This window comes from Telopea speciosissima, unplaced genomic scaffold, assembly GCF_018873765.1.
Source record: "Telopea speciosissima isolate NSW1024214 ecotype Mountain lineage unplaced genomic scaffold, Tspe_v1 Tspe_v1.0110, whole genome shotgun sequence".
Taxonomy (NCBI): domain Eukaryota; kingdom Viridiplantae; phylum Streptophyta; class Magnoliopsida; order Proteales; family Proteaceae; genus Telopea; species Telopea speciosissima.
In genome coordinates, this window is record NW_025317446.1 from 31,566 (window position 1) to 44,188 (window position 12,623).

General features: G+C 43.0%; 1 protein-coding gene and 1 pseudogene across 1 annotated transcript in view; both read right to left on the reverse strand.

Moving 5' to 3' along the window:
• Positions 1-2,646: 2,646 nt before the first annotated feature.
• LOC122647665 lies at positions 2,647-3,786 on the reverse strand (annotated as a pseudogene).
• Positions 3,787-5,276: 1,490 nt separating this feature from the next.
• Positions 5,277-12,623, reverse strand: part of LOC122647662 (kinesin-like protein KIN-14B) — a 62,399-nt gene continuing 55,052 nt past the window's right edge. Inside the window, exon 12 of the mRNA XM_043841020.1 lies at positions 5,277-6,221. Coding sequence (XP_043696955.1) covers positions 5,769-6,221 — 453 coding nt within the window. The 3' untranslated portion in view covers positions 5,277-5,768. The remainder of the gene's footprint in view (positions 6,222-12,623) is intronic.

The following is a 12,623-nucleotide window of genomic DNA, read 5'->3' on the forward strand; positions in this document are numbered from 1 at the left end:
ATGGTTAACACCGTTTAAAATTGGGTAATCATTGATATTATGGTAGTTAATGGGTGTGCCTTAAAATATAGGCAAACGTGAGGGGGTGGCGCTGATAATTTCCCTTAAAAAAATCCAAAATAAAAACCGTCTGCAACAAATCTTTGGGTCTCTCAAGAACCGTCGCACCCCTAATCGAATGGCTGAGATCCTTCCCACCAGAAAACTTCTCATCCTCGCTGCTGGCTTCTGATACTCCATCTTCACCGATCATTTCGATACTCGGTTTCTTCTCCTCAACAATGATAGTCCTCTTCCTCGCATTTGTCTTAGAACCCAAAGCCAATGGTGGGTGGTGGTGGTGGGTATGTAAAAGAAGATGATGATTTGGGGAAGATGAGGGCATTTTGGGGTTTTTAGGAACAAATATTTATGGGTAAAATAGTCTTTTCAAATTAGGTTAGGGTAATACATAAATGAGGGCAGTTAGGTCTTTTCATTTATAAAAATAAAATAAAAGGTAAAATGGTCATTTTCAATTAGTTTAAGGCAACAAATAAGTGAAAGTAATTAAGTCTTTTCATTCTAGGGTTTTGATCACCGGATTGTTGAGTTTTCTGATCTAAGGACCGATTCTAGATTTTTTGGACTGAATTTGTCTGATCTGAATCGGTAGGGAGTTGGGACCGATTCGACCCCCAATTCCAATTTAATAACCTTGGCTGGAATGCTAGATTAATAGGTCTGACCTTTTTCAACAAGTTCTCTTTTTTTTGGTGAATAGAAGAAACTTCATTAAAATTACTGGAAAAGGAAATTAGCCACATCATCTATAATACAGTCATTCAATTTCTTACTCCTTAACTTGAAGGGCTAAATTGTGGGCTATGCTAATTACTGATCTGTCCATTTTCTTGATACATACAAAGTTCATATACTTAAAAGATGAGTGCCAATCAAAGAGAGTGGCAAAGAGCTCCCACTGCCAGGGATAATCCACCGTTTTCGTCAGCCATTGCACCATTTGAATAATTATCACCTCCAATTCCTCTGATAGGGGGAGTGGACTCCACTTAGGACAGTGTTTTCGGGCAGGGGTAGAGTGGTCATTTCTATTCCATGTGAGGAATTGGAGGAATTGAAGGGGACAACAAATTGGAGGGGATAACGATTCTTGTGTAGAATCGATCTAAATTTCTAACTTTTTGAATCCCAATGACGTAGCCCTGATGCACCTTGTTGGATTCCTCTTGCTTCAGCTTCTTGGATTGTTCCTGTAATTCCATAATTCATAGTTGCTAAGGAGAATTGATTGTTTAGAAATAACAATAGTTGTCGACCTGGCTTCTTTTGTAGATGGGTTGGCAGTTACCATAAGTGATAATAATGATGGGGGTGTTTAGCAGTTGGGAGGTTCAAATAAAAATTGGGAACAGGGGAAGGAAGGGCTTGCAATTGCAATTCAGATCCTCTGTGGTGCACTGCCTGTAGCGGTCTGAGAGACGCACAAACAGGGCGCAAGGCAATGACCACCTTACCCCTATCCGAGTGCCTTGCCCGAGCAGAGGTAAGGCGTTCATTGCGTTGCGTGTTGTTTGTGAGCTGGTCAGGCCACTACGGGCAACGCGGCTTAGACGATCACGATCCCTTGCAATTGGGGCTTGGGGGAATCAGTTGGGTAGGGAGTTAGCTGAAGGTCACGTTCCCATTTAGCAATTTGGAAAAGGTAATCAGGATCAATTTGGCTCTCCTCCAATCGTGGCGGGAGCTGGAGGGTCTAGCCCAGCAAAAAAAGGGTGGTTTTGGTCATTTCACAGGTGAGACCCAAGTGGGCCCCTATGAAATGACCATACACCCCCCTGTTTTTGAGTGTTTGTGCTGGGTTGGACTTTCCAGCTCCCACCAAGCCGCCAAGGCTGGAGGAGAGCCAGATCCAATCAGGATACGTGATTTCTCCGGCTTTGAGAAAGTTGGGATGAAAAAGAGGAGTCCAAAAATCCAAGTCTAGGAAAACTTACAATGAAACGAATAAGAGCTTGGGAATCCAAGAAGACACACACTCTTCGAATTCCAACCGCCTTGGCCCTACTCAGCCCAAGTTTTAAGGCCAAGGCCTCACCAACAAGCACAGATGAAGAAAAAAGATGATCCGTCGCTTTGTTCGTTAGAAGAAAAAGCTACATCTGAATATATATATAGCATTCGATATACCTTGGTGAGTGAGTGTAACAATTACTGGAAGGCCTAAGGGGTTGTTTCTTTAAAGGTTGATTTGTAAGAACCCATATTGCACTCATAGCGGGCAATAACCCATATATGGCACAACTTAGCCCTACCAAAGTACCAAGTGTTTGTAATTCTTATTCATGATGAAAGCTCTCCTACAATACATGCATGGTTGCTAATATTCTAATTTATTTGGTATTAATTCCAACGGTAAGAAATCACATATAGCAAGATAGATGGAAATGGGTGGGTTTAGTCTCAAATCGGGTGTGTGAGTATGGTGTGTGTTGTGTATATCAACCATTCCACGGTCCCAAAAGTCGTTTAACCTTTTGGGATTGGTGTGTGGTTTGTGTGATTAAACTTTCATAAAAAAAAAGGATAGATGGAAATGAAGGCTATAAAGGACCAGGAACACTAGATGCTAGAATGCTATTAGTATCAAGCTGATGCCATTCTTGCCAGAATATTCTCTCTATGACCTCTGACAAAGACCAGCATTTCATCAAAATCTGGTTGGTTCTCTTTGATCACTGCGACTTCCTTGAAATCCTTTATCCATGCATCCAAGAGAGGGAAAGTATGGGGTTCGGCCAATTTCACCCCTACTATGTCTTCAATCACAGCCAACCAATGAGCAAGCCCTCCAAATGCCAAATCAGCTAATCCAATCTCATCTCCACCAAAAAATTTCTTTTCTCCAAGGCCATGTTCTTCGATGGTTCTAAGCATTTCCAAGCTCTCTTTTATAGCTTTCTCTTGTTCTTCCCCAATAGTCCGAAAAACTTTCCAAATAACTGAGCCCTATTAGAAAAGCAACAGTTAGTTCATCTGTTCATGTCTTGAGGTGAAAATTTTAGCCCAAATAAGCAGTTCATTGGCTTGATTCAACATTTCACCTTACATAACATAGATAGTAGAAAGAGAGAGCTTAATTTCCTTCACCAAATCATCTTCAATTTGGCTCTCCTCCAGCTGTGGTGGGAGCTGGGGGGATCCAGCCTAGCAAAAACAGGGGGTGGCCCCTGAATTAACCAAACCCCCCTATTTTTGGGCTGGATCCTCCAGCTCCCGCCACGGCTGGAGGAAACCCAAGTCCCATCATCTTAGGGTTCACAGACTCTTATAGGGTTTTAGTATGTTTCTCAAAATATCCTCCCACATGCATATAAAGCCCCGCGGTGAATGAATTCTTATTCACCATGGCTCAATGAAAACTCGTATGATAGAACATGAGTTTAGCATTTTTGTGAGAAAATAGATTACCTTATCATCGGCAAATTTAGCCCAAAACAGACGGCTGTTTCATAAGGATGGAAGCAAGGAGTTCCATGGCCACATCTCTTCAATGTATTCGAGGATGATTGTTGACTCTGCAATTGGCTTTCCCTTGTGAACGAGGACTGGGATCTTCTTGTGAACTGGGTTATATTGTAGAAGCATAGGACTCTTGTTGGTGAGATCCTCATTTACATAGTCATAATCTACACCTTTTAGTTTTAGAGCCCAAATGACTTTGTAGCTAAATGGACTAGGCGAAGCTCCAATTAACTTCACTTCTTCCATTTTAAAACAAGGATGGCTATGGCTATGGCTCTGGCTCTGGCTCTGGCTCTGGCTATGAAAGGCCTGTTAATCTACTAACTTGCTTTTATAGACATTAATGGAGTCGTCTTTCTTGAGCACCAAGCCTGTTGTTTAGAGTCAATGAACTTCCCTTCTTATTTTTATAATTTATTGACCAAATGAGCGCCAAGCCTGTTGACTTTTGATTTTTGATAAAAATATGTGGGAGAATCATATCCAAATTTCGGTTTTGTCCTCCTCTCTATGTAACTTTATTTTTTATTTTTATTAACCTTTATTTATTTATCTTTTGTTGAATACCTTTATTGCTTGTTGACCCCTTAAAAGAATTAAAAATAACATATTCCGAACATAAATAATACATAATGAACAAGGGAAATGGCTTGTTTAGCTTGCATCATATCTTCTACCAAAAAAATTTTCAAACAGGGGAAAATTATGTCTACCACCTCTGGAGTTTCAAAAATTACTTCTGACTCCTCTACAACGCAGGGATGTGCCGAACATCTTGTGGCTTAACATCAAAGCTCACCATGTGGACGAGCTCCCTTTTGGACAGCCTGGATCGAGTTGGAAATCTGAATTTCAAAATCCATAAATCCTCCTATACATTGCATGTGCACCATGTTTCGCTTTCCCAGCTCGATCCAAGCCGTCCCAAGGGGATCTCGTCCACGTGGTGAGCTGTGGTGCCGTGCCACAAAATATGCAACGCACCCTTGTTCCTAAGAGAAGCCCAATCCCCACTTGAGTGCCAAACTCAACTTGAATGTCGAGCTCAACTTGAATAGAGCTCAACTTGAATATCGTCGAGTTGTTGGCAGAGCTCAACTTGAGTGCCGAGCTCACTTGGATGCCGAGCTCACTTGGATGCCGAGCTCAACTTGAGATGCTGAGCTCAATTTGGATATTGCCAAACTGTGGGGGGAGCTCAAATTTGATATCATCGACAATGGAGCCATTGGGACACTCTGCAGTCGGGCAATGTGAAAGGTGAACTTGGCACAACCTTTCGGGGATCATGCCATCAACACTGGTGTTGCCAATACATTGAGTGGTGGAGGTTGCCACAGTAACGAGTATTGGGAGCAGAGATACCCAAAGGAGGGAAGGCATGTTTGAACAAGTTATAGGGTCTCAAGATCAAGGAAGAGGTCAACCACAAAGACGGCAATGAATTCACAATAATTGGAAGCTATTTGGAACTATGTTTTACATCAACAGCCATGAAGCAAATAGAATGGCTCTACAAGAGTCCTTGGCTCTTCCAAAAGGTTTGCATGTAGGTACAAGTGTTATCAATGTTAAGTTTTTAGATCGTCCAGATCGGATCAGATCACTCGATCCAAATTGCAAAGTTGTGAACAATAAGAATTAGGATCAGGGAGCACCGATTCCAATTCGAATCGGGTGACTGCCGATCCAATTCCCAAAAAATCCGTGAAACATCATATCACCACATAATAAACACAAGGCAAGCTACCAACAAATCAGTATGATACAAAATACTACATTGCCAAAAAATAAATCGTGGAGAAAATACTACTATTACAGTTCCGCTGTTTGAAAACTGACCAAAATGATGTAAACAGCCGCCTGATTAAACATTGGATTACATAACGATACAACTGCTATCCAAAAATAATATAATGCATAACCACATAAAACAACCCCCCATCAAAATTGCCAACATTGACCACCAATACACCGTGTAAACAAACAGTCCAAGCAACTGTATCAGGATACAGTATACCTAATTGCCAAGAACAGATAATCTAAATACATACCACCAATTTCCACCATATTTAGACAACAGACCTGATATTAACAGCTCCCTGATTCACCAGGATAACAAAGAGCATCTGTATAGACAACTGGTCCAAATTATATTCACAGTTCCCCATTTGATTATCTGAAGGTGCCATCCGTTAAAAGCAAACATGGAGATCTTCAAACAATCCACCCTTAGCACCTATTCACTTTACATCTTTCATTACTCCCTCTTTTTCAAGTTCACTGACTACATCTCTCAATGAGGGAACCTTCATTGCCAGAGTCCTGTACAATCTAGAATACCGAGCTCGGGTTCCGTCTGCTGTCCTTGCTAGAGCAAGCAAACTTAAAGCCTCAGGGAGTTCAGCAAGTACCTGTTTCATCTCCTCCAAGCTCATATTTGCCAGAACACTTGGCCTTGGGACAACCCGCACAATCTCACCACCTTTGGGGTCTTGCACTCGAGCATCCGCTTTGATGACCAGCTCAGAACTAGAGTTTGCTCCACATTTTATGATGAAGGGGGTAGTCGAGCCTGTGTTGAACTGCAGGACATTCCACTGTGACACATCTGTTTCTGTCCCTAGCCCCCAATCTGCAGGTGGATGGAGAGCATGTGCTTCTTCTTGAAGATGGTCATCTTGTTCTGGAACGGACTGCAGATGTCCATAGAGAGGAATTAACATGAACCATTATGAAAGGTCATCAGAAGTAACTGAATCTCAACAGAAATATAGGTATGAAATAAACATTACATTATAATCAATAGAGTCCAGAGAAAGTAAAACTAAAGCATTTATTAGACTAATGATGGTAGATCCTAAACCTCCTCTTAAACTAAATGCCTCCATTAGCATTCTTATTATGTAAGTGCAGCCAAGCACTCTCAGTCTTGAACCTGTGTCCTCATGGTGGCAGCTCGAGCTTTTACCATCACACCAAATAACAGCCCCTCATCTATGTAACTACAGAAATTAGAAAACAAAGAGAAAAGAGTGCCTTTAGCCTCTCAAACTGGCTAGATGAACTATTCTTAGCCAATAACGAGTTCATTTACTGGGAATACTAGTAGTAGTATTGCTTGAGGCCAATGAAATGACTTCAGAGAGTTGCTTCAGCCACAAGAGGACCCAATATATACTTATTGAAATTCTTCATATTATACCCTCATCCCCTCATCCTTCTGGAAATATTACTAGAATACAACTGCCTTCAATTTGGACTAGGAGAATCAACTTATCTCCCTATCTAATAACAAAAAAGCTCATCACAACAGCAACACCTCCACCCTTCCCTGCCAAAGGGGGAAAAAACCCCCAAGTTTCTAAATCCATGACAGATACACTTCATTGAAGTTGAGAACAGTCAAATAGAAAGGTCCTCACCAACTCATGCAACATTGGGTCCATTAATCTGCTTCTATCATATGTGTCGCTCTTTGAGGGACCAAATAAATTGGCAGTCCCTACATTTGCAAAAGCATGCTTACTTGCACATCATCGATAAAGAACAACTTCTACTAGGTTCTGCTACAAGCATGCTTACTTGCACATCATCGATAAAGAACAACTTCTACTAGGTTCAGCTAGCATGACCCATAAGATAGTGAAAATTTCATTTTCTCTGCCTAAAAGCAAGACATGACAAAGGCATGGAAAAGCTGGCTATTTTTGCAGCTTTCTCAACCATTGGTTTCAGTGAGCACAGTTATCATCAGTTTTATACATGGAAGGATATAAAATTCATCCTTGTGTTTGTCATAGTATCTTTCTGCTTCTATTTAATGTCACAACATCATTTAGATTACAACCATTTTTGTCTGATTGCATAGCTCTCTTTGGTATCAATTTTTTTTTTTTTTTTTCTGAAACAATTTTGCAAGTGTTTGGTATCATTTATGGGCCCGATTTCTATTTAAATAAATCAAAATAATAGAAAAACACTATAGAGTCAAGACCCATTTATCTGGTGAAAAATCGGTTTTGGCCATTTATGCAGGTACCATTAATGAACATGTGCAAAATTGCTACTTAAGTGGGGATAAGATGGTAAAATCAATGAAAATTATAAACAAAGTCTCTCTCTCTCTCTCTCTCTCTCACACACACACACACACACACACATTTATATAACATATAAAAAACAAGGAATATTACATAATAATATAATATAATAATAAATGAGAGCTGACTGCCACTCCCGGCACGATGTCTGCTCCTTCTGATCCCCATCCTGTGTCTACCTCAGAATCTCCTCCTCCCACCACCTTTGCTCCAGTTCCTGAAGCTCCTCCACACACTGCCCCTGCTCCTCCCCTATGGAGTTCCCTGTTTCGTTCAAACCAGCCCTCTTCTTCCTCACCCGAAGGACTCCCTCTGCATTATGTTTCTCCCACTGTTGTTGGTTGCGCAAAAATGGCTATGTGTCCTTCCGGATTCCTTGCCGATGAGGCCAAAATCTGGGAAGCTTGTTTGGTAGGCCATTTCCTTGGCTCTCGACCTCCCTTCCACATTGTCAAACTCTCCCTCTCTAAGCAATGGAGAATCCAAGGCACCTTTGAAACCTTCCTTCTTGATAATGGCTTCTTCATCTTCAAGTTCTCCAGCTACCTTGACAAAGTCCGTGTGCTCGAAGGGGGTCCTTGGCTAGTTGGGAAGAAACCGATCTTTCTTCGTCAATGGCATCGTCACCTTCAGCTCCGGCGGCTTGATCTCTCCACTATTCCCCTCTGGGTCTCTTTCCCTGGCCTTCCTCTCCATTACTGGTGTACTGAGGGTCTACGCACGGTTGGGTCTGTTCTAGGCAAGCCCCTTTTCTCTTATGTGAATACGATGAGGAAACTTCGCCTAGCCTATGCTCGAATCTGCATTGAAGTGGCTGCTGATGAGCCGTTACCCTCTTTCATCACCGTGAATGAAGGGGAGGATTTTTCGTTCGATCAGGAAGTGCACTACGATTGGAAGCCCCCCCACTGCCTTGTGTGTAAGAAGTTTGGGCACGACTTTGCTCTCTGCTCTCCTAGAGGTCCAACGGAGCTTTCTTCATCCATCGCTGAGCAACCTCTTAATGAAATCAACCCAACGTTGACTCCTACCACCGCCGAAGAGGAACACGCTCTTCCTAATTCCAGAGGAAGAAGCAGAACTAGTTCCAGGGGAAGATCCATGGCCAGATTCCGTCACTAGAAGTCCAGCCGGAAAGCCAGCCGGAATCTCGCGCGGGCCTCTGTTGCCGTTAAGGATCATCGTCGAAGCATCTTGGGATCTCCTTTACCCAGCGGACAAAACAGATTCGCAACTTTATCCTCTGATGTTGAAGCAGAGCTGGAACCATATCCCGAGAGGATCATTGACTCTGTCGCTCCTCAATCTCGCTCACGAATGGCATCGCCATCTGCTGCAGGTAGCCCTAACTCTTCTCGAGAGTTGTCGCTCTGCTTGCCGGGGCCTATTCCTCCTCTGCAAACTGATGACGCTCCTGTGAGAGGTTCTCCTACTCCCCTTTCCCAGGTTTCGCCTGCTACATCCTTTTCTTATGCTAACACTCCTGTGGGCCCCCCTAATACCTTTTTTAATTCCATCTCATCCCCCTCTTTGTCGTTACCCCCCCCCCCCCACTTTGCTCTTAACTCTTCTTCCCCCTTCACCTCATCTATCTTGGGCCCCATCCCATCTGTTCTGTTACCTAACTCCCTACACGGCTACACACCCCTTCAGGTCTTCGGGTCGAGTCGACCCATGCCTCCAAACACTCTTCCACTCACTCTCCCTTACTCAACCACCCCCTTTTGAATTCCCCTGCTCCTTCTGCCAGGCTTGCAATGCCTTCTCTGGACTGCGCTTACATTAGGCGCCACCGAAGCTCTTCTATGTCCCGTAGTGTGCTTTCTAGGCTCGATGGGCCTAAGTTACTCCCCCAATCCATTTCCAAAAGAATCTCGGCCATATTTGGAACACTCGGGGTCTCAATTCCCCTTGTAAGCATGCGGTTATTCGATCTCATATCAGGCTCCATCATTACAATTTTTGCTGCTTATTAGAGACCCATCTCAAAGACTCTAATGCAGAAAGTATCCTTAATTCCATTGCCCCTGGCTGGTCCTTCTTAACCAATCTCAATCATCACCCCAATGGCCGTATTTGTGTTCTATGGGATCCTTCAAAAATTAAAATTTCCCTCCTCTCCTCTGCTCAATTCCTTCAGTTGAGTTTTTCAGACTGCCTAAGCCAAACTTCTTTCCTCTTTACTGTTATTTATGCTTCAAATAACCCTCTCCAGCGGGTTTCTCTTTGGGATGATCTTCGTAATGTTGCCAGTCAAATTGGTGCTTTTCCTTGGGGATTAGGAGGACACTTCAATGTGATCAGATTTGACCATGAAAAGCAGGGTGGTGACTTTCAATGATTGCTTAGAGGATATTGGGGTAAATGATCTCCGTTGGACTGGTCCTACTTTCACTTGGAACAACAAAAGGTCAGGTCTTTCTCGTATTGCTTGCAAGCTTGATCGTGTGGTTGTTAATGAATCTTGGCTTTCTTCCTTCCCCTCTTCCCATGCCTCCTTTGATGCCCCTGAAATTTCAGACCACTGTCCCACCTCCCTATCTATCCAGCCTTATACCTCCTTTGGTCCCAAGCCATTTAAATAATTTGATATGTGGTCTTCCCATCCCTCTTTCCTAACCACTGTTAAGGCTGCATGGGACAAGCCTGTCCAAGCTTTTTCCTCTCCCCTCATTGCTTTTGCTAGTAGGAAGCTTCGGAATGTGAAAGCTGCCCTCAAGGATTGGAACTCCAATACTTTAGGAAATATTTCTCAGCTTGTTTCAGAATGTAAGGACAAGCTCTCTTCTATACAGATGCAGCTCCAAACTGACAGTCTTAATGCCACTTTGGCTGAAGAAGAGAAAGCTACATCCATTGAGCTCTCCAAGCTCCTTTCCCAAGAGGAAAGTTTTCTAAGGCAGAAGTCAAGGATCAAGTGGCTGGAGTTAGGTGACTCTAATTCAGCTTATTTTCATCGCTCTTTGAAAGCTAGAACCAACCACAACTCAATCTTACTTTTGGTAGCTCCTGATGGTTCTCCTCTTTCTAGAGTTAAGGACATTAAGGATACAGCTGTGGATTACTTCAAGAACCTCTTCAGCGGTCACTCGGTTGATCAAGGTCAGATTCCAAACAATTTGCTCAACAAATTCATTCCAAGTGAGCTTCTAGAGTCCCTTTGGTCCATTCCAAATGAGGCAGAAATTGTTACAACTATTCACTCTCTCAAGTTGAATGGGACTCCTGTGCCGGATGGATTCAGTATAGGTTTCTTTTTATCTTCTTGGGACATTATCAAGGAAGACCTCATTAAGGCTATTAGAAGTTTCGTCCTCAACCCAAGTCAAATCAAAGGAGTTAACCACACTTTCCTCTGTCTCATCCCTAAAAGGGAGGATGCCTCAGTAACGTCGGACTTCAAGCCTATTGCCCTTTGCAACCTACTATACAAGTTTATTGCCAAAATCCTTGCTCTCAGAATCAAGACTGTTGTGGATCTACTTGTCAGTGAAAAACCAATCGGCCTTCATTCTAGGTAGAAATATCACTGACAACATTTTGCTTTGCAATGAGATTGTTCGAGGATTTGCAAGAAAGAACCACTCCCCAGCTGCCCTTCTGAAGATTGACATCCACAAAGCATTTGACTCCTTACGTTGGGATTTTATTGACAAGGTACTGGTCAAGATGGGTTTCCCCCCACCCTTCATCCATTGGATCCATTGCTGCATTTCTTCTCCCCGGTTCTCAGTTCTAGTCAATGGTAGCCCAGCTGGTTACTTTGCTTCTTTGGTGGATATTTGTCAAGGCTGCCCCCTTTCCCCCTACATCTTCACCTTGGCTCTCGAAGACTTATCTTGTGATATCCAAATCTGCACAGATCAGCAGCTCATTTCTCCAATCCCCAATTGCAAAGCCCTTAAGCTCTCCCATTTGGCATTCGCTGATGACATTATGATTTTCTCCAAAGCCTCCATCAACTCTTTCGAGGCTAATATGCAATGCCTTCAGCTCTTCCAAGATCTTTTGGGCCTCGAGATCAACCCAACAAAGTCTCTCCTCTTCCTTGCTGGAGTCACTAAATTGGAAAAAGAGGCTCTGATAGGAAAATGCGGGTTCCCTGTTGGTCAGCTTCCGGTTAAATATTTGGGTTTGCCTTTGATCCCGACTAGGCTCTCCGCTCATCACTGCACTCCAATGCTTGATCTCATTAGGAAAAGGCTTCAACTTTGGAAAGGCAAACTTCTTTCATTTGCGGGGCGATTGATTCTCATCAAATCAGTTTTGCAATCTTGCTACATTTATTGGTCTGGGATCTATGGGCTTCCTCACTCCACCATCAAGTCTTTGGAATCCCTTAATGTCCTCCTTCCTTTGGAAATGTTCTTACTCTACAAGATTTCTCCGGCCCATTAGTTGGGCCTTAGTTTGTCTTCCGCTGGAAGGAGGAGGTTTGGGCATCAGAAGGATAAAGGAAGTGAACTCTGTTGGCATAATCAAGCTGATATGGAAGATTGCTTCTAGACAAAGGACCATTTGGGTGGATTGGATTTACTCGGGCCTCCTCCGATCTGATTCAATTTGGACAGTCTCAGCCTCTTCAGACGCATCTTGGGTTTGGCGCAAGATCCTATTTAATCGCTCTTCTATTCAAGGAGCTATCCAATCTTGCATTGGCGATGGAGCATCCACTTTGCTTTGGCTCGATCACTAGCACCCTTTGGGAATTCTTCTTCATCAAGTCAGCTCTAGAACTATCTATGGCTCTGGTCTCTCTCGTACATCTTTGGTGGCTGATATTCTTGATCCGAGTGGCTGGTCTGTCCCGTCCTCCTCCAGCCCTGCGCTCAATAACATTTGGAATATCTTGATTTCTATCCCTAGGAGACCCCATAATAGAGGTTGTTGAAGTACTGTTCATGTGATACTATTCACGTGAACAGTGATTTGGTTGATATGTGTATCTTCTATTTTCCTAGTCCTAGTTGGAGTCCTAGTTTCTAATTATGTCAA